The sequence below is a fragment of the Acanthisitta chloris genome, unplaced genomic scaffold (assembly GCF_000695815.1).
Source record: "Acanthisitta chloris isolate BGI_N310 unplaced genomic scaffold, ASM69581v1 scaffold3574, whole genome shotgun sequence".
Lineage (NCBI taxonomy): Eukaryota > Metazoa > Chordata > Aves > Passeriformes > Acanthisittidae > Acanthisitta > Acanthisitta chloris.
Genome location: NW_008669700.1, coordinates 169,321 through 192,159, shown reverse-complemented (window position 1 = coordinate 192,159; position 22,839 = coordinate 169,321). Strand labels below are relative to the sequence as shown.

General features: G+C 36.6%; 1 protein-coding gene across 2 annotated transcripts in view; it reads left to right on the top strand.

Moving 5' to 3' along the window:
- Positions 1–22,839, top strand: part of PTPN3 (protein tyrosine phosphatase, non-receptor type 3) — a 57,215-nt gene that overhangs the window by 8,045 nt on the left and 26,331 nt on the right. Inside the window, exons 3-7 of one of the 2 annotated variants that reach the window (XM_009073402.1) lie at positions 794–966; positions 5,721–5,855; positions 7,358–7,534; positions 20,981–21,179; positions 22,179–22,256. In XM_009073402.1, the coding sequence (XP_009071650.1) occupies positions 794–966; positions 5,721–5,855; positions 7,358–7,534; positions 20,981–21,179; positions 22,179–22,256 (762 nt within the window). The remainder of the gene's footprint in view (positions 1–793; positions 967–5,720; positions 5,856–7,357; positions 7,535–20,980; positions 21,180–22,178; positions 22,257–22,839) is intronic. The other variant, XM_009073403.1, reaches the window with a different exon arrangement.

Sequence of the window (22,839 nt, the reverse complement as noted above, 5' to 3'; positions counted from 1 at the left end):
GCTACTCACCTCCTCTTGTACCCTCTCACTGCTTCAGTCTATTGACCAGCTACTCGATTAGGAGTATGCAGTATTTCTGTTTCTACTGAAGAGCTACATAAGGACTGGGGTGCAAGACTGGTGGATCAGTGAATATCTGATGTTATAAAAACTCATGACATGTAGGCTTAATAAGGGGTGCAAGATTTAAGGTAAGAATAAGAACTGTGCTGGTCTACAGTCAACATTTTGAATCTTTCAGAAAGAGAATCAGAAATCCATCACAGCTAATTTCTTTCCCACAGGATGGATCACTATTAACATATTCAGCTTCTTCTGAAAGGCTATCAAGCATACAACCTTTGCATATTATGGCACTTAAAGGAACTTTATTGAATTGAAGCTTTATGTGAGAGTTTGAATTCAAAGAATGACTTTCTTTTTCCTTTTTACACTGTGCCCTTAATGAAATGTTTTAAAGAATTTTGTATGTCTCAGGAGGTCAAGATCTGACTGGAAACCTGAAAATATATTTAGCTGTTCAAAATCACACTCATATGTACAAAATCTTGACTGCTCTAGACTTAGATATTTCATTACCTTTTAAAATGCACATTTTGTACTTGAGAATTTCACATGGTCACAGGGCTCTTTTGCCCATCTCCTGCTCAAAATCTACTATATGCTGATTTTTTGTTTTCATAAATGGATTTTTCCCATTTAAGCTTGAAATAATTTTATTGTTGTTTTATGAGCACGTTTCCTGTTTGATCTGCTTGTATATATTGAAATATGGTATTTCCTACTATTGCAGAATGAATCCAGAGAGCATATTGTTGCCTTCAACATGTTAAATTACAGAGCATGCAAAAATCTTTGGAAATCTTGTGTAGAGCATCACACATTTTTTCAGGCAAAGAAGTCACTACCTCATGAAAAAAAGATATTGTCACATTATTGGACACTGGGTTCAAGAAATCCAGCAAAGTAAGTACTGGGTGAAAACATGTTTTGCTCTGTAACGGGAATGGGAGGATTTGTCAGTGATAGATCGAATTGGAGTGGCAGAGTTCAATCCTGCACACAGCTCTGTCCCAATCTATATATGAACCATTTGACAAGTTAATATAGCTGTCATTTCAGTTTCTGCAACATGGTATTGTTACAATGGAACTTTACTTGTAATTTCCTGAAAAGGTGTTTGAATATATGTTTTACTGGTATTTTTTCAACTTACTGTTTCATTTGAGGTATAAAAAGACTAGAAAGTAAAAATGTCGTGTAGCTAATGAATCAGTAAGAATTTGCAGACCAGATTTGTTTTGAAATGTTTTGCCCTTAGTGTCATATACACATTCTGTTTAATATGTTAGGGCAATTTCTGGAGTGCTTTGGACCAACCACTTATTACTGACATCAAGATGAAAAGCTTTGTCCTGTTCAGGTGTTCAAGATACCCCTTTTGTGATACTTCATTTGCCTGGTTGGGTTCTAGTCATAAAGCTGGTAGTTTTATAATGGTGTTTAAGATCTAGTTCCCCAGAAGTAATACTTCAGAGCCTGTCATTTTCCTATATGAAGATACGATTATTCCTTTCCATATGCAGCAGCTGGGCCTTAACTTCATTAAACTTAAGCTGGACATTTATTGTCTAGTTATTTCATGTTGTAATGTCCTTCATTTCTTTGCAATTGACCTTTATTTTTGCCTTCCTGTATGATTTTTATAGTGGGAGGTTTTACTCAAGTAGTTCTGCTCTTTTTTCTTAGACGCTTTTAGACTGTTTTTGATGAATATAAGTCCCAGTGATTTCTTTGATTATGTTGATTTGTTCTGGTGTTTCATTTATCAGCAATTCAGCTACAAATGTGTCATATCCTGCATCTTTGTTGTCTTGTCTGTATCTCATCCCCATCCAGCCTACTCCACCCACAAAAATCATTCTTTTTCATTCATTATTAGTGTGAAAGGTATTTGGTATCTTTCATTAAAGAAAGTCTTATGTCATTTGCTTCATGGAATGTGAGATTTTTGAAGGGTTCTTTCGTCCTTCGATTATCTGTAGACTCTCGAGAAACCTGCCTATTCTGATGATTTTTGGGGAAGTATTTGATAGTTTTCTTTTTGTTTGTGGGTAGTGTGTGTTTGTTGGGTTTTTTCCAGTGTATTCCCTTAACAGTTTAACTTTACATTTAATTCTCCAGGTTGATTCTGTCTTTTCTATTTGGATAAACGAAAACTTTTGGATCATGTCATCATACTACAAATAGCTGCTCAGACTTTGGTGGCTCTCTGGGTTTTTATATTCTTATGTCTCTTTAAGTACCACAAAAATTCATAGTAACTGGACTGGTATTGCTTGTAAATGAAGCAGTTAACCCATGAGGGCTGTCCAACAGTAGGAAATCTGATAAAAAGGTTATGTTTTCTGCTGGAGTGGTATTCCATGATTTCACCTAGTCCTAGATCATAGCTAGACGATCTAGTTTCTAGATAACAAAAACCAAATAGTTGGACTAAGAGTATTCTAGTTTTCTAACATTCTATACTTCCGTATTTTTAGACTTACCTCCTTTGTGGAGTGATATGAACTTGTTCTTCCTTTAGTGGAAGTGTTGAGGAGGTGACTCTCAGTTTGTAGGATTATCAGGTCTTAGAGTCCTTTATTACTCTGAAATTTGCAAATAGATTAAAAAATGTGATGCGCTTATATATATATATGTATGTATGTATGTATATGTATATATGTACATGTGTATATATATATATGTATATATATACAGGCATTGTGCTCTCCTTGTAATGTCAAGAAAGAAAACATTTTTACCAAGCATTCAATTTTTGACAAATCTGCTGTTACAATTTCTTAATAGCCTGCAGCATGCAGGATAATTCTCATTGTTGATCTGAGTTACTAAGAAAGACTTCTTTTCAAGTAATTTCATGTTCTGAGGCATTGTCTCAGCTGAATTGCTTACTAAGACTCTTATAGAATCTTTAGGGAGAATCAGTCATTGACGTATCTTCCATCAGCTTAATGATATCCTCTATACTAATGCATTCTTTGGCCTGATTTATACCAGAAACAAGCATGAAATTTAGGATCTGTGTGAGGGAGAAGTGACTCAGCAATCATTGCTATGAAAGGCTACTAAAGTGTGTAAGAAGCAACAGTAATTTTGGAAGACTTTTAGTAGTTCCTACCGACCTGGTCACTATCACTCAGGAAATTATTTATTCAAAAGATTTAAGACAAGCTGTGAACACATGACTCCTGAAGTCATCTGTGACATATTGAAAATTTTTACTTTTCTACTTGTTTTCGATTTTGGAATGTGGTAAGCGACAACATAGGCTTCCATGTTCCTTTTCAAGGATGTTTCTGAGCTCATCTGGAAGCTACACAACTGAAAAAGAGATTCTGCGTTTTCCCTTATGAAAGGGAGCAAAAGTTTGCATTAGGTAAATCAAACAAACAAACAGGCAAAACTGCAAACTCAAACACGCACACAAAAATCTCACCAACCACATTATTCAGCACTGGAGGTTTTAAGATTGACTTGTGTTTTATAATTCTTTTCATGCAACTTCTGTCAGGTTTGAAGGGGGCCATATTCAGGTTTTACTATCTGAAGTATCACAAGTTTTCCTATGGAGTTTGTGCCTGTCTTATTCTATGTTTCTCCTACACTTGTGAGGCAGATAGCCTAGCATTTATTGTGTCAGTTCCACTGAACTATTGCAATACTTGATTACAGTTTCTTATTTGCACATCTCTGTACCCTTCTAGATTCACTTAGCTTTAGGTACTAGTGGAATTCCATTTAAATTAGTCTGTTGAGTTGTATAAATCACCTGCAAGCCTTATTCTAAGAGCAGGTTGAATCACATCTACCAGATTCTGAGAGGTGAGTTCATTCAATGTTTCTGGACTGGATGCTGAATAACCTCTCCTAGGCTCATTCTCATTCCTTGCTGAAAAGCTAAAAATGTGTCTATTTTTTTTCAGCAAGGATAGCCTCAGTAATAGATGGGAGAAAGGAACTGTCACTTCAAGATATTACAGCCCATTCCAGAAAGGCTTTGGCAGCCTCCCAGAATGTTTGCTGAAAAATATCCTGACATTTGGCATCTGAAGGGCAGCTACTTGGAATTCAAGAGATTATTTGTCTTATGTACCTTAACTGAAATATCTAGAGAACATATTGCATAAGTGATTCTGTGGTCAGGGTTGGGGATTTTAGGATTAGAGTTAGGTTTTAGGGCTCTGGCTTGCATCACATTAGTTATGCTGTACTTCATGTACCTGTGTTGGACAATGCATGAATAATGTGGAATTCTTCAAAATGCATTTTTCATAATGCATCCTCTTTTTCCAGTCTCCCTCTCTGTCCCAGCCATGTAAGGCTTCTTTGAAAGAATTCTTTGTTTCTGTGGAAGGCCAGAGTCTTCAAAAGACTTAGAAGAATAAAATTGATAATAGAGGCAAAAGCTTCTCCCGAGTTCATGGACTTTGTTTACTAAATATTAAAACATACATGATAGCTGATTTTGCTGTGTGGACACTTCATAATAAGTTTTCACTTTTTTTTTTATATACTGGGAGAAGCTTTAAAAGTACATTTAGAAGATGAAGGAATTGATTTCCTTTAAAATCATGAGCAGGATAGGTGAACTACTTCAGTATATTAAAAAAAGATTTGGGTTGCTTTTTCTTCTACTTGTATTTAAAAAAACAGTACAATGAAGAACATGTTTAAGGTTTGATATTAGCATGTTATCTACAGCATGAACAATTTTTATTTTTGTTTAATACTATGTAAAATTGAGACTTTTTAGCACTATCGTGAACTCCTCACATACTCTGCCCATTATGTACAGTTCAGGACTTAATGAACCAAAGGTGGTTTCTCTGTAAGCCGTAAGTTGCTTCTTTCCCTGAGAAATCCTAGGCCTCTAAACTGAACAATAAGCAGCTTATCTCTCTGCTTCTCTTTTGGAAAACTGTGTAAAATGTCACATAAAAGTTAGTTTATATCTATTTCAATCTACTTTAATATTTTATTTATGCTGTATAAATTCACTAGTAAGATATTTTTACTGTTTTCCTAGCTGAGGTTCTGGTTCTGATGCAACACTTATGTTGTCAGGTTCTTGTCAGAAGAAGCAGTCCAGACCTGGAGATCCAATTTTCATGTCAAAACTGATTTATTCCTATAAGGAAAACATCAGTCAAATGTGGCTTCCTTCTAGAAACAGAGTATTGTCTGGTGTGGCTCTTTGCTGATGAGGCAGCAGGTAGATGGGTAAAGTTGTCGTGTGCACACTGAAGCTCTTGGTGTACTGTTACCCCTTTATGAGTATTAACAGGGAACATCAATATTTTGCCTGTATGTGATCTGTGTTTTGTCAGGCAGTTGGTTCAGTGCCAGTAGGACATACTGAATTTCCTGTTTTCCCCTCCATTTCCTTAAGCACAATTGGGTTAAAAATAGTTCTTAGAAAAAGTTATTTTTATCCAGGCTTATGATTAGCATTGTAGCAGGGATTAACAAACAGTTTCATTGCCACAAGTGGGGGATAGCAAATGTGTCTGTGAGAATGTAAAGTAAGAAGGGATAAGAATGAGGGACTCTTTAAAACATATGAAATAGAAAACTGACTTTCATAAGCACATTTTATTTCATATAAGTATGCTGTGCAAAAATAATTCACATACAGTTGTTTTGTTTCTTTACAGGTCTGTAAACAACCAATACTGCAAAAAAGTCATAGGTGGCATGGTTTGGAACCCATCTATGAGACGATCCTTATCTGTTGAGCATCTAGAGACCAAAAGCCTTCCTTCTCGATCACCTCCTGTTACCCCTAATTGGTAAATCTAGTTTAAGCCTTTCCCGTGACTTCTAGCCTCCTACCTTTTCTAATTGTATGTACTCTAACAGAATAATTATGTAGTGTGTACATATATATATTTAAACACTGCTAATCTGTGAATATATATGATGACAGGAGAAGAGAGTGGGTGTCACCTCAACTTTAGCAAGGCTTTTGATACTGTCTGCCAAAATATTACACCCAAGTTAACATTATGTTCTGGAAGGGTGGACAACAAGGTAGTTAAAAAATTAAAATGGTTGGATGACTGGACTCAGAGAGGAGTTGTTAATTCATCATACTCTGCCTGGAAGCCAATAACAAGTGGATGACTGCAGGGATCTGTCTCAGGACATGTCCTGCTTAACATCTTTATGACCTGGAGGAGGTAGTGGAGGTCTTAGTCATAAAGTTTTCAGATGACACCAAACTGGGTGGATGAATCAATAAGCCTGGGAACAGGGCTGCTCTCTAAAGGGACCTTGATAGTCCCTTTAGAGAAGGGAGAAGTGGGCAATAGGAAATGTATGAAATTCAATGGAGGCAATGCAGAGTCCTGGAAGGAATTGCAGCAGTATTGACTGCAGGGCAATTCTGGAAAAGGACCTGGTAATCTTCATAGGTAGATGTGGTACATGGTCTGGTGTGCCCTGGCAGCGAAGTCCACAACCACCTGGCAGTACTAACAGAATCATAGATGTTAGGTCAGTGGAATTGATAGCCCCCATTTGCTCAGCATTCATTAGACCTTATTAGAGTGCTGCAGCCCATATATGCATAGAAATATGCTGACAATCTGGAGTGAGCTCAGCAAAGACCACCAGCCACCAAGGTAGTTGGGAGGATGGAGCACTTACCCTATGGAGGACAAGCTGAGATAACTCCACCCCTTTAGTTAGCCTGGAGAATCGGGGGTTTCCCAGATGTCTAATAACAGCCTGGCAATACTTAGGAGGAGGCTAGCAGGAGAATGAGGTCTGGTTCTTCAGTATTGCATGGTGGGAGGATGAGACAAGAAGTATATGTTGAAACGAGAGGTTTTATCTGGATATAATGGAAAAACTGCTTCACCACATGGACAGTGGTTGCTTGGGGAAGCGGCATTGACTCCATCCTTCAGGTTTTTTGAGATCTGACTGGATAAAGCCTTAATCAGCCTACTCTGGCCTTAGTTGGTCCTGCTTTGAGTGGAGGATTAGGCTACATGACCCCTCTAAGTCCCTTCCAACCTGAGTTATCCTATGATTAAAACTTTTACAATATTGGTAGCACTTTTAGAGAGGGGAAAACACCAAATTAGTTCTGTGTACTGAACGTAGCAGTGTATGATTGCCTAATATACCATACAAAATACTTCAAAATTGATAGTTTAAAACAAGACTTAACAGGCCTATCATGAAGATTTAGGTCATAACTGCAATAGGATAGAAATTTTGCTTTGATAGAGTTTTGTGAAATATTCTAATTTTCCCACTTGTGTCTATATTTCATATTTTTAAGGCGGAGTCCTAGACTGCGTCATGAAATTCGTAAGCCACGACACTCATCTGTAGATAACCTTACAAATGAGATTAGTTATATTACTGAAACAGAGGATGTTTTTTATACATATAAGGGCTCTCCAACATCAAAGGACAGTGATTCGGAGTTCTCTCAGAACCGTAGTCCACAGAGGAGGTAAGGGCTTCTGCAAAAAATCCATTGCTTATTTTGATTCTTTTTAAAAACACCAAACGAAAAAATCAAAGAGCTTCAGTGTAAAAACAATCACCAGTGGTTGGAATATTAAAATGAGTTCAAACAGTTTTGTGTTTGCATAAGCTTTATTTTGACAAATTGCTATAGTGAAAATGCCATGATAAAAAATGACAAGTTATAAACAAACTAACCCTTCATCCCTAAGCAATTGTCCGTAGTTGCGTTCTTAGTAAAATTAGAGAAGCTGTTAAGACATGCCTGTTCATATCTGTAATATCCTGTTTCCTAGAACCTTTTGCAAGCCTTTCCTACCTGTCATGAACTGTTATTTTTTTGTGGGGGAAAGACTTACTGAACTCTTTTAAGAGTTCACTCACGTTTCATGTCATCAGCTTAGCACTGTCAATTGAAAGAGATACTTAGCATTTGAGTAAACAAAGAACATAATAATGCTAGTGGTCATTCATATTTTTCTTCCTCAGAGGAACTGCCAGTGGCTCATCTAAAGGCAGTTCCCGCTTTTTGCATTGAGTTATTTGGGCTGTATTCCTTGAGGAACAACTTTGTGCTCCTCTGCAGTGGTCTAGTCACTGCCAGGTTTGCTTCCAGGGCTTGAAGAACCTATCTTTGTGCACACTGATAATTTGTTTGCCCATATATCACATTTTCTATGTGGCTTCATTCATGTCTTCATGAGTAACTTCAGATTATCACAATATTAATTTCAGAAGTAATGTTATTTGTTCAGTCCCAGAAAGTAAACAGCTGCTTTAAAAGTTTGAGCTGGAGAGAACACTGTGTACTAAAATCCCAGTTCCTTTGTAGCACTGCAAAAGGAAAATGGTTTCTAGTGACACCTAGTAACTTCAAGGAGAGATGTGTTTTGAGAAGCAATGTATTCATGGAAGCTGATAGGGCTCACCTGCCTCTGTGACAGTGTGTGCAGCTACTAACTGTATTTTAAATTCTGGATTTACACTTTTCTTCAAATTCTAGTATAATAATGTTGTTACTACATTACATTAGCAGAGTTTTCTATGAAAGAAGGGAAAAATTGACGTATGCATATTTGGAGTTTGTCACTGTGGTGTTTTAAACTGTTTTGCTATTTTTCAGATTAGAAATCAGTTGAAACTTAATACTATTTATTAGTACTGATCCCAGTAGTAGCCATGATAATGCATAAGAGTGATGCCTCTAGATGTTGCAATTAGTCGTAGATAGGAAACAATGTCTTTCCTGTATTTTAAATTTTACAGATGCTACCCTTTTAGAAGTATTGTCTTGAGTAAAAATAACGTGAGGCAGAGCATAAAGAAGAGGTGATGAGGGCAGTAGCTGTAGAGAGAAAAGTAGTTGCCATGCTGTGTTTTGTGGCTGGTGGATTGTATTCTGTGAGTTAGCACGTTCTTGGATTTTTTTTATTTTCCATTTTTCTTTTCTTTCACTACTGTATTTTTATTTCCTTCCTGTTTCAGTTATCCTATACGTACTGAGAATGGGGTGGAAAAGCTTGCCTTTAAGCTGTTGCTCAAACAGTGAAAATAGGATGTTGTAAATTTGAAAATAGCACATTCATTTATTTTCTGAACACTAAGTGACTGTGTTGTTTCTAAGTAATATCACTGACTGTGGAGATTATTACTGTTACTACCTCATATAATCCAAATTTTGTATACATCTTACCCCAAACGCATTCTTGGTTTCTTGGGTATGTTCATAATATTTGTTACTCTGCCAGTAAATGAAAAAATGCTTGCATAAATCTGATTAATTTAAATTCAAGTTCTGTGCTTTAGAAGAAGAATGTAGCTCATGAAATGAATGATCCTTTGTTGTACTGACCATTAGACTTTTGTGAAGTAAAATAGGAATTAATTATTTCCCTGTTGAGGTAAAATACACAGTAATTGTACAAATCAAAGAGAAAATTCTTCTCTACACTGAAGTTTTTAACAGTTTGTTAGTCCACAATCCAGTTTTTCTCCTTTTGCATGCTTACAGTAGTCATTACTCACCTCACTCCTCTTGTTGAACGATATAAAGTAAAATGAAATATGTATGTGTAGTAATATCTTTCTTTCCCTGAATGCTTTGTTGATAGAAGGAATCTTACCCAATTCAGCAAAATCTGTTTTATAAGAAAAAAGTTCTCCTTTCATACCTTCAGCATTAAATATGGACACTTGCCCTGCATTTTTGCCACATTGTTGGTGATATTTAGATAATAACTGTAAAACACCTTGCAGTATACAGATAAATCATTTAAGTCAACTTACCCATTTTTGTCGTTCTGGTCTTGACCTGGCATAATGGAAATATTCTATGGAAAAAACCCACAGATTTGCAATTTCAATATTTCTTTTCCATTAGAGGAGACCCAAGAATATCTTCTCATAGTCCTGTTGCTGCACATTGTAGAAAGCACTTTTTTTACTGCCTAGCATACTGTCTGAGACTGTCAATAAAGGTGGTAGTTAATGGTAATTATTAACTGCTGAATAGCTTTGGTATGAACAAAACTCTGAAACATTTATGGAGAGGTACTAGCAAATAACTCTCAATGCTGATATTTAATTACTGAATGGTTATGTCTGGGATCTCAGATCTTAATAATAATCATCATACAACTGCTTGATTTTTGTAAAGTAAACATCAATTTCATTTACTGTTTCTGCAGCTCAAGGCTGTGCAAGCTGCAGTTAGCATGGAATATGGCTCTTTGCTTACTTTTTCAGCTGCCATCAGCATTTCAGGGGTGGAGTATAGTTTTCATGCTTTTTCACCTTTTTGTGAAAACAAGAGGTCCAAGGCAGACCTATCTTCAGACTGATCTGTTGTGAACTGTGCTTTTTGCAGGAAATCATAGATAAAACTTGTGTAACAAGACTTGTTGCATACCTGATCCTACCAAGGCACATTCAGAACTTTGGTGGGAATTGTAGAACCACCACTGCTTACAAAATACATACAGCTGCATTTATTTCCCTATACACTTTTTTTTGACTCTCCTGACAACACCAAGTATATTTATTTTCTTAATAATGTATTTTCACCTTTGCTCTGTTTACTGACTTATAGGAATCAATCAACTTCTGTTTTATTTCTATAAAGCAGTACACAATTCAGAAAACAAATTATCTGGAGCACCTCATAGTTTAGAAGTTGTTAATATTTCTTCTTTAATTCCTTTAAATATATTGTACTGTATTAACATGTCAAGACCTGGAACTATTTGCTGTGAAATACTTTAAATGAACATGCTGGAGATGAGGATCAAGAATGATTTGTCATTTATTATATTGTTTCTCTGAAGAACACAGTGATTGGTTTAAAAATGTGCTTCATGTGAATGTTCTGCCTTCTGTCTGAAATGTGCGGTGTATGCTACAGGCTGTGACTGGAAAAAAAGAAAATTAGAAAACAGAGCAAATCATGTGCACAGGTGAACTACAGAAAGCCAGGGCAGGCTTCTGAGCCATGTGTTAGGTGTAACCAGGCTACTTCTGCCGCTCAAATGATCTAATATACTTTCAGATTCAAGAACAATTTGAGGCTCAGACATAGTAAAAAGAAGCAATTTTATTTCCTTAGATTAGTGTCTACAGAAAAGATTGGAGCTGTCTATTACAACTCTATTATAGACAAAAAAAATGCTTTAATCCCAAATTAACATATATTAAGTAGAACTTTATTTGCAGGGCATGAATATGTTGGCCTATGTAAGCCAACTATCTCATATCACAGCTGCTCACAAAACCTGTCAGAAAAGACAGGGCTGAAGAGGACTTCAAAAAGACTTTTTTTTAGCCCAGGGCTCCCCAGCCATTGTGAAGAAAGCATCCCCTGACAGTTCTTCTTATTTTGTTGCCCTGCTGCTCTGCATCTGAGCTGACCACTACTGCCACTGAAAGATTAGCATGAGCACAGACATGGAGCCCACACTTAGCCTTCGGAAGTCTCATAGGTTGCTTTCTCTGCTATACCTCACTTCGTTAGGGCTGTGCCTCACCAGTTTAGAACAGGTAATCTGGTGTGTCTTATGACTATACGTTGTACTCACTCTGTCACTCTCTTTATACCACGCCTGCAGGTATATGCACGTGGTACTATAATTATTTTGTGGTTAAGATTATTTCAAGAATAGCATTGAAGTAAAACATACTAATTAGTAAGTGCACTTTTTTGATAACTGTTAAAATTTGCTTTCTGTAGTCTTGACTTCAGCTTCCCTGAAGATGTATTTTTCTGAGAGATTTGCATTTTCTTCATTGAAACACTGCTGCCATTGACTTTGTGCATTTGTTATTTTAAGCAAAGTAGAAAACTTCTCACTTTTCTGTGAGGTTGCATATCTTCACCCTTAAACACTGAGGTATACAATAGAGAAGAGCTATGAATACAAATTGACTTTCCTTTAAGACAGAAAGTAAGTTATATTATGAGCCTGTATTATTTCTAAAGTTAAGTCTGTGGAAAAGCTGCTTTAATGTGGAGTGGTTTTATTTGTGTGTCATACCAACAGGCTACCTAGCATCAGCCCATCCTGACCATCTGCTATCGTGATCGGTAGCCTCAGTAGAGGTCCTGGAAGAGGTTGCCATTGTGAAAAATGTTTCTCATTCAGTGTAAGAGGATTAAACCACAGCCATTTATTTTTAAAGGCAGGCTGATGTACTTGTGCAGGGAATTCTTTTTGATTGCAATTTTTGCTTTTTTTAGCTTGGTATGGTGCTTGAAGATTACCACTGTTGCAGTCTGTCTTGATAAAGGTACCACTACAGTTTCCAAATTTGGAATGAGGAAAGACTCACAGATGTAGAGGAGCAAGTAATCCTTACTGATTTACCTTTCCCTGACACTAGTGCAATCTGTATGCTACAGTGTCATTTAAGGGGAAAAGATACAGTGAAAATGAAGTTGTCATATTGAAATATGTGCCATTGTTTCAATAGCAGTTTGGGAAATTGCAAATTTCTTTGATTTAAGCCATAACCTTCAAATCTAAGTTAGCTCTACTGGAACAGTAGACTGGATATGTTTTGGAATCATGTGCTCTGATGTACTTGATCTTTTACTAGATGTTAGGCTTTGTCTTGAAAGACTAGACTTTGAAGATAGTGAAGGTCCCCAGTGGTCTTGTGTACCTTTTGCTATATGGTCTGGTTCTTAGCATTAATAGCTTTAAAAAAAAAATTTGAAATGTAATTTAATGCTTGTGACACCCGGTAGTTCGTGTATAGGATTTTTCATGGATGAACTGTTAGAAGAACAGAAAGAAAACTTGGAAGAAACTAGCTTACTCTTTATCCTTCAGTAAAAAAGTGAAAATGTAAATTACTGAAATAATTTTGCTTGTTTCCTTATGTTAGAATATTTGTTGTAAATCAAAAATCTGTAGATTTAATGTTTTAAAGATACACATTTTAAACACTTGGTGAACTGACAATACCAGGGTTTGCCATGAAAACATACAGATGTGTAACTAAGTAATATTTAAGGAGCTTTGAACTTTTATTTTCCCCATTTCCATTGTTCCTTTCCTTTTTGTCAAGCATCTTCTGGTGCCTGAGGTGTGATACAGATGTTTACCCTTCACCGGGCAATGAGAAATGAAAGCAAATAAATGACAAGAAATGAAAACTGAAAAACACCATGTTGTTTAATGCTCTTAACATTCAGGATCCCTGCTGTGGGAATCTGCTTTTCCACCATTCAGTATGAAAAGGGACTTCCTTTGTGTATGCTCCACTCTTCCCTGTTCATGGATTTAAGGTTTGAATATGGCTCTGTGGGAAGACCATGTGTTATTGCCAACACCCACACTTGCCCCATAACTGAATATTGTCTGATTAAAGTATGCTGGGGTTTCTTTCAGACAAGAAAATGTTACATGCGAAGGATTACAGAAACAAACAGGTTTCTTGGCAGTTCAGGATAATCTTATTCATGTTATCTGTGCGGGAAACATTTCTCCTTTATATGAGGTATGGTGGGTTGACCCTGGCTAGATGCCAGGGACCACCAAAGCTGCTCTATCACTCCCCTCCGCAATGGGGCAGGGGAGAAAAACATATGTGAAAAGGCTCATGAGTTGATAGAAGGACAAGGAGAGATTACTCATCAACTTGGGGAAATTAATTGAATTTCTTACAAATCAAAATCAGAGCAGGATAATGAGGAAATAAAAGAAGTCTCCAGGAGAGCAGGGCCCTGTCATGCATAATGGTTACTTGGGAAGAAAAGCACCACCAGTGTGTCAGTACAAAGAACAGGAAAGGCCTTGACTCTGTGTAAGCACTGCTTAGCAATAACAGAAACCTCTCCGTATTATCAACCCTCTGTTCAGCACAAATCCAAAACACAGCCCCATACCAACCACTGTGAAGAAAATTAACTTTACCCCAGTCAAAACTGGCAGAGTAGACAAGGTCCTATCTTAAGGGAAAAAATAACTGGTTTACTGACTTGGAAAGGTAACCTGATAAAGCTGCGTGGAGGGTCTTGCTACTTGAACTGTATTCAGTTTCTTTTGTTCACTCTGTAATTAAATGCACCAAAGATGCCTGTTTGGTTTGGGACAGCAGACTGCATAGAAGCAAGTGTTTTGGTACTTTGTTAGAGTAGATTCAGTGGTCTAGCAGAAAAGATTAGCTGTGAAATTTTCTGTTTAACCAGAAAAAAGATTTATGGTAAAACACATTTCAAAGTGATAAGGTATAGTAACAGTCAGCAAGAAAACCTTCCTGACAGGTGAGATATAATAGTTCATATATTTAGAGACATACATTTACTGGTGAGATAAACCTGGCAAGTTATTCACAGGTGTGAGCGTATGATGCATGAGGAGAACCAGAAGGCTGGGGGGGAGTTGAGGAGGGGTCAGTCACAGTGCTCCATTACTCTGCCAAAAGAGGGTTGTCAAGAATATAGGGTCAACTCTTCTTGGAAGTGCAGAGCAAAACCTTGTGAGGCAATTGGATGCAAGTTGCAATGAGGGAAATTCTCCAAAGACAAAGGGGGCGGGGAAGATCACATTGAGATTATTTAAGCCCTTGTACACATTGACAGAAAGGTGGAGGTGTTTCCATCCTTGAAGAACCTGAGAACATAACATGACAAAGACCTGAACAGCCTCATCGAACTTGGATGGCTGTTATTTGAACAAGACTTTAGATGACCTCTTAGGATCCCTTCCAGCCTAAATTACTCTGAATCTACAAGACTGCTTGCTATAAATGCAGCATATTCCTGCATAAACATGCTTGCAAAGCTGTACACATCTTTTAACTTATATTATAAAACTATCTTTTGCTAGTGATATAGATGGCATAATGTGTACAGCCCTGGAGTTGGAGGGGAAGGAAATGAAATGATGAAATAGTATACCAAAAGGAAATTCACTTGCACTGTGCTATGAATTTCTGGAAGTGCACATACGCTCCTGGTGTAAGTGTGATGCATCATCGGGTGAAGGTATTGCACTGAAAATAGATTTCCTGAGCAGATGCTGCATTTGTTCAATTCTTTCAGCTTACCATTTTGATAGACAATAAACTGTAGCTGCATAATGATCTTTGGTGAATGTATTATGGGAACACATCATTATTCTAACTAAAATATTATTTCCTTTGTGTACAAAATTTTTAAAGCTTTACTTTTGATGAAGCACCCTTCAGATTTATCCAGCCAAGTCCCAATAACTGCATTCTTGGTAGAAAATTGCAAATAATTAAAAAAACCTGACAACATTTTAAACTGTTATATATCCCTAATTCTTACTCATATACAGATGTGATCATTTCTTTGTTCTTACAAAATCTTCTGCATTTCCCAAAAGTCCATTGCCCTTGTTTGTGTACTTCAGCCTTTCTTAAGGAAGATGTCCTGATACGAGACAATGGCTCTGAAAATGTTTCAATTACTTTCAAATTAGGGTTTTAAGGCTACTACTAATATACTTAGAGTTTTATGTGTTTTTCCACTCAAATATACGTGAAAATAATCCATGCATATATTTTGCTTAGATGTAACCTTTTCTGTTAAAATATATCTCCTTATTCAAATGTACTACACTTTCCTTGCCAGTTCAAAAAGCAATAATTTTTACATTCAAATGGAAAGTCTCAAGGTTGAAGTGCAAATCTGTGATAAGGCAAATGTTGCAGCAACCCAAGCGGTTGCTATGTATCATAATACATTAAACTTTCATGGGAAGTCTGTAAATTGGAATATGGTCAATAAAGGCAATGCAGAGTAACAAAGTATACTTTTATGAGTGATGCCAGCAGCTTACAAATGTGAATGTTTGAATTTGTAGAAAATCACTGGAAAAGCTTGCATGTGCTAGGAAGTCCTCAAGGTTTTCTGTCATGGTCCTCTTAAGTATGCAGCACTAAGAATTTATGTTAGCTTCTTACACAGGAATTCTGTTCACAGAAATGCTGAATATCATGTGTATGGATTTCTTTAAAAGGCAGCAAAAAGATGTTACTGCAAATATGTATCTTCCACTCATTTTGCTTGTGAATAATCAAGTTTTAATGGTGACTTCTCAAAAAAGAGGTGATTATGGAAGTGCTGGCACACTCAGTCTCCCCAGCCCTGCAGGTGTTACAAAAAAAGAAGCTTTAAGAACTTCAAGTACAGCACAAGGGCAAAACCTACAGATGTTTCCTTAAGTTGTTTGAAAAGGGGGAGTTTTGCTGCAGTGCTATTGTTTCAGTTGTCCCTTTTCTCTCGGGGTTTTATTCCGCTGTAGTTTATCATCCTCAGCTCTCAGAGTAGCAGAATTCCTGGGTAGGTCACACACACCAGAATGGGGAGGAGGGGTCTTTACTTAAGACCTTCCCTTTCTACCCTCCTGACAGAAGAGGAGAGTTAGACTTTTCAGGGCTAAGACCCTTATTAGAAACATAGTTATCAACAAAGCAATCCATACTGGGTGCAAGGTTGAAATGGCATCATTTTAGATACAGTGTGAAGTGAGGAAGAGAAATTACTTGCATTTTTGAAGTGTTTGCTTGTTAGCTGCATCAATGGAAAGCTTAATCTCCTTGCAAGGAAGGTCTCTCTTCCTCGATGAAAAAGTTGAATGGCTGGTCTGGTGAGTGTTGTCTTTCATTGACTTAAAATATGGTCTTTGACATATGCTTTGAAATGAGAAAGGTTAATAAAGTATGTAATACTGTGTAGCCACCTAGTTATTCAGTTTTAAGGTACTTTATGACATTGGTGAGTAGTTAAATGCTAGAAATACTATTTAACTGTGATGCGGTGCAAAATTCTGCAGCTCTAGCATGCTGAGCTATGAGGACTTCAGGAAGATGCAGCTGTGTTTTCTCTGGTGAATTCTTTTAGACCTTGTATTTGGTCACTTTCTCAGTCAAATAATCAGTTACCTTTTTTCCCCACTTCAAAAGGTTACAGATGGTTCAGTAGCTCCTTTAGTGCTAATATGTTTGAATTAAAGTGCAATGATTTAACAGGTAAATCTTCACCAAATAGTACTAAGAATTTATATCCCACATTTAAATCTCCAAATGTATTACTGAGATAATGAAAATTTACTGTGTGTTTATTCATGGTGTATGAATGGAAGCCCCAGTTGGGTTTTTTGTTCCTCAAATTGTCTCTTTCTGTTAGAAGGAAGGAGGGGAGGTAATATATTAAAATAGGGACATTGCATCGATTTGCATCACAATTCTATCTAAATTTTTGATGAAGGCTCTTGAAAGGGTTAACATGGCAACTTGAATTCTGCACAGAATTTGGTAATAGAGCTGTAGTTCTACTATGGCAAAACATAGAAAAAATGTACAGTTTCATTGTTCTTTGCCTTGCAAGGGAGCCAATTAACTTAAACAGAAATAAACTCAATGTTTCTTTATTTTTAGCATGACTTCCTAAGGAAATAAGGCTTATGTCATTGCACTCCCTGTCTGCCTCTGTTCCCACTTGAGAACATTTGGACAATGCAATCAAATGTAATGTTGGGGTCAAGTTTTCAAAGGTGCAAAGTTTTCTACAAGATTAGTCAAAGTCAGTGACAAGGCAGAAAAAACCCAACGCTTAAGCTGACGTTCTCCTGTCACTGAGCAATTACAGTACAAGTTCAATGGTTGTCTCATGTAGATATGGAATGGTCAGGCAGCAAGTCAGTAGATTTTCCTGTGGATCTACTGACACTTAGGGCGTAAAAATTCTCTGAGGATTGTGGACAAGGAGAACCAGAGGTATTCGTGTGAGATAGGGATTGGATGTCAGTGGAATCAGAAATTGGCTATGACTTCAATAAAAAAAGGAAGAAGTTTAATGCTTAAAAGAAGATTAAAAGTACACAGAAGCCAAACCTTTACAAATTCTTAGGGGATCAAGCTTCACCATCTCTGCCTCTCAAGGAAGCATTTCTTCATATTGTCAAATTACATATAAAGGAACATAACTAGACTGATACTGCTGCTATTTTTACCATACTTTTGATGAAACATATTACATAATTCTTAGTTTTGAGGTTGTTTTAGAGAACAGTAGTTGGAAATTTAACTGTATACTGTCAATTGCCTCCTATAACTTGACAATTCAGCAATTCTACATTCAAATTGAACTACTTAGCATTTGTATTTTTCCAGCATGGACTTGTAACTGTTCCTGGTTTTTTGGTCACTGGTTAATTGAATATGTAGAGCTATCCCATCTGCCTTAAACTTATTTTGCTTTGAAAGCACTTTTTTTGTTGTAACCTTTACTTTAAAAGTGGTTTAGTATCACAGCTATTGCTTTAATGTAGTACCATTTCGCTCACTGTTTCAGGTGATTTCTGATGAAGTTCATTGAATGCCTTGGAAAATGCTACCTGCTGCAAATTTTGATGTTTTTTCCATGCTAGGTTGTTCTCATCAGTGTAACCACTTCTATTTCAGTTATGCTTTTCCTTAAAGTTCTCTGTCAACATCTGCTCTGCTCTCACATTATGAGAACAAGCATTAGAAACATCTGAAGCTCGTTTTGGTTACTTATACATAAAGATTTTGATGCATGAATCACATTGTGACTTTTTACAAAATACAGTTAGTGATGTCCGTCGGCAATTGTGATCCACATCTAAAACTTTCTGAAATGATGTAGTGTGTCTGGCTAAATAATTGCCTTTGTAACCTCCTATATAGGTTGAGCTGCAGTAGCAGATGTCTGGTGCCTGTTAGTTGGGCTTGTGCCAAGACCAGAAGTGAGAGGTTAGAGCTGCCCTGGTATTTTTGTTGGGTGTTTCATAAATGCCCTAATTGTCTAATTCAGACTTTCAGCATAGGATTAAGTCTTCTTTAATTTATCAGCACAGCTTTTGGCTTTTATGCAGGTTTTTTATTGTTTTAATTGGAGTTCTTGTTTCCTTGAAGATTTAACTTTTGTTCGTTTAACATACTCTATGTGTTTCTGGTTTTTTTAACAGGTCGTCTGAACAGGAATCACCAAAGTGAGTTTTCTTTAAACTTGCTGCTATAGAGTTTTTTGCTTTAAGATAAATAATGAAATACATAATTTCAATTTATTTTTCAAAGTAGTGGTCTTGTATGGTTAAAAGACACAAATAAATGTATAAACCAAAGAAGACTGTAAAGATTTGTGAAGAGCAAAGAGGTTTTGGGGTCAGGATGTGAATAGTCTTAAGTTCTAGTAGATCCCTAGTCACTATTAACAAAAAAGTTGGTTAAATCTGTTGCAAAAGTTTAATGATGCAAAAAGCCACTGGTAATTTTATCTGGTGACTCTTTATATAGTGTCAAATGGCATTGACTGAAATACATTGACATATATTTCTGGTATCGCTAAATATTTTTCTATACTGAAAAATCATTATGATCTGTAATTTCAACTTGTAAGCAAAATGTTTGTTTTTTTGAATTGCTAAGTTTTGAAAAACTTCTTAGGATGTATTTACATATGCAGTGTTCCTTCTTGCTTAACACTGATCTCATAGCTTTCAGGACAATTCATGATTCCTATCAGAGAAAAACAAAGTTTTGACAATATGATTCCTTTAAGTGTCATTATAGTTTGCTACTTCAAAGTATTCTGAAGTTATTGAGAGTGCTAAGTGAGTAAGATCTCCCAAACACTGAAAAAATATTTTCTGTAATAGCTGAAAATTCTGCAATGTTGCACAAAACACCTCATTCCCATTGCCAAGTACATGTAGTATAACTGAAAGCCATAAATATTATGGGAAGAAAACATTTGCTTGATGGCATCTTTCAAAATATTTACATTTGTAGCAATCAGATTTCCACAAGCCAAGCAATAAGAGTTTGCATCATCAAAGTTCACTGCAATGCAAGTCCTGTATGTTAAAAGCCTAGGGTACACTACCTTATAGTGTAGTATTACTTCTTCATTGACAGTTAGCAGTGGCTGCTGGAAATGGTTCAGGAAAGCTCACGTATATAGACTAATGCCAAAGCAGAAGTAAATGTTTGAATATACGCATTTTAATGCCAGGGTTTAATTGCATATACTTCTGCTACTTCAGCATTATCAGAATTTGATGTTGCTATAGCTGAACTTTCCCCAGGACAGAGATTCTTCACTAAGTATTAGGAAGAAATTATCAGGATGGAGCAGTTAGTCTGTATAGTATCCATGGTCCAATTAAAGAAGAGGTTTGGTTGTATTAGCAGTCTGCATTTTCATCCTTTTCGTAAGAGGACCTGTAGCTAAGTGAACGTTTGAAAGGTCCTGGAGCACCACCAGGCTACTTGGGCAATTCTCAGATTTGAGATTTTTAATTACTGACTTGTTATCCTTGAATGTTAATGTTCTTGAATCACTAGGCCAAATTGCACCCTAATTTAATTCTGAACCTTTCTGTGTAGTTATAACTACCTCAATAACAGAATATATATTATAGATAATTAAGCCTTTCATTATCACTTAATTTCCTATTTCTCTGACAATTTACCATGACTCTGTGCAAACTGCCTTTTCCCAGAAGGACAAGGTTGAGATGGCCCTGATAACTAGGAGGAATTACAAAAAAAAATGTGCTTTGCAGGAATGAGAGTGGGATCACAGCAAAAAGTTTTTTATGGTTAGAATTGGCAACTGAACTGCCTTTTGTCTGGGGTTCAGCTCTTTTCATGTATTATTGTATTTTTGTGTAGTACTGCAACAGTGCCTTTCACTGCTAGCATCCAAACATTTTGCCAAAAATGGTTTTGTTGCTTCAGTTTTGTCCATTCTTCTGGATGTTCACTGATGAAATGCTATGCTTGCATTGCACTTGTTTCCCTGCACCTCAAGAAGTGGTGTTAAATCTGAGTATAAAGTTGGCTTGCTCTTTTAACTGGGCAGTACATTTGTGTGTTCTGCTATTTAATTTTAAAATCTGCATAACCACACCTTTGTAATACTTATCCTTTCTAAATAAAGGAACGTATTGGGCAACAGTCCGACACGGAGTTCTCTGACCCGTATATCACCTAAAGCCTTGACTCAGTCTCCCAATGGAGTTGGTAACATTTCTGGCTCCTACCCATTGGAAGGGGTGGATAAACAGTTCTTAGAAACATATGACAATGTTACAAAAAGTGGCTCAACGGAAGATTCCAGTCAGTACTACTGCGATAAGGTATGTTCAATCGTGTGCTCTTAACGTCAAAACTGGTACTGAATGTAGCTTTGAGCTGTAGTTTAAGAAGGTACAAAAGTTGTGGTTATGTTTCAGGATAAGCATATTTTATGCAGGAATAAGAAAATATCTTGTCTTACTACAGAAGCTCATCCAAGGTTGTGTACAGAGTATGATAGGCAAGTTTGCCAACTGCATTGGTTTCAAAAGTGTCCAGCATTCCAGAAGCATCTGCAGGGAAAGTTCCTAGTGTAACTGAAATCCTTACGCGATTAAATCTTATTTCCTCCAAGGGGAGAGATCAGATAACTCAAGTTGCTATATGTCTGAATAGCAAGCACAATTTTGCTTTATCGCAGGCATCTTTCTTTTAAGGATAGCTAAATATCATCCTTTGAATTCTGCACTGACTGGAGAGGAGCTGCTCTCTGCTAGCATTATAGTAGTGGGTGATTCTACCCCCGTCTCCAGCATGATCCACGGGGGGTTCTGAAGAGCTTCCTAACCTGCCTGTCCATTAGGTGCTGACACCTTTTAATCCTTCTGCCTTCTGGATCTCTTGCAGAAGATAAAAGTGCATCCATTTACAGGAGAAAAATCGAGGAAAGTAGTCACTTCATAGTTCTTTACTCGAATCAGTTCTACTCATGTGTTGCACCTAACTTTATTTCTCAGTTATCTTTAGTAATGACAGTAAGTTGAAAATTAGTAGGAGTTATCAATTAAAAAAGCTAAGATGAGAGTAATGGTGTTGGGACAGGGTGATGAGAACATGTTTGCTGTGATGTGTGTTGCTGTGATGTGTGTTGCTATTTTTTCAATTTAAAGGGTTACTACCATGAGTATATTCTATCAACATAGTCTCTTCCTATTTTAAATGTGGATTTATATAGAGTATTCATGTTCAGCACGTCTGAATTTGAACGCATTATTTTCTAATTTGCTGCTATTTTCACTTAAAAACTAGAGAATAAGCAGTTTTTTTTTTACATATTGCAGAATGACCTAATTGAGGGAGATTTACTTTTGGTGCGTATCATACCAGATGAAGATGGGAAGTTTGGATTTAATCTAAAGGTAAACCAGTAATCATTTGTTATTGTTAAATGCTTTATAGATACAGTGTTTTGACTTTATGCTTATTTTTCATTTTTAGCGTAAGAATTTGGAAAAGGCAGTATATTCTACAGGAATTTCTTATGGGCTGAGAGTCTTTGGAAGTGGCAGCCTAATCCTTAAATGCTAAAGCAACACATACAGAAATAAACATCTACTAGTTCTTTGGTTTTCAGTGGCATATGCTATGGGCATGGCACATTTCCAAAGCAGACTGCCTATTTGGCTGCTTAAATATGAACTTGAAAGCCTAATTTAAGGCATCAACTTTTTGAAAACTGGATCTCTGTATTTTAAAACAACTTAAGTAGTTTGTGCTATTCAGTTTAATATGTCCATTAGAAATCATATTGGAAAGGTGAATATTAATTTATGGAGAAAATGGAAATTACTATTGGTAATTGACTATTGCAAATTTTTTACATTCCCTCACTGAAATTCCATATAAGCAGAGTAGTGTAAATTAGCTATAATGTCATAATGGGGGCAGAGTTTGATCTCTTCACCTTGGGCAATTATTGTTGGGACAGTGATCGAATGTCAT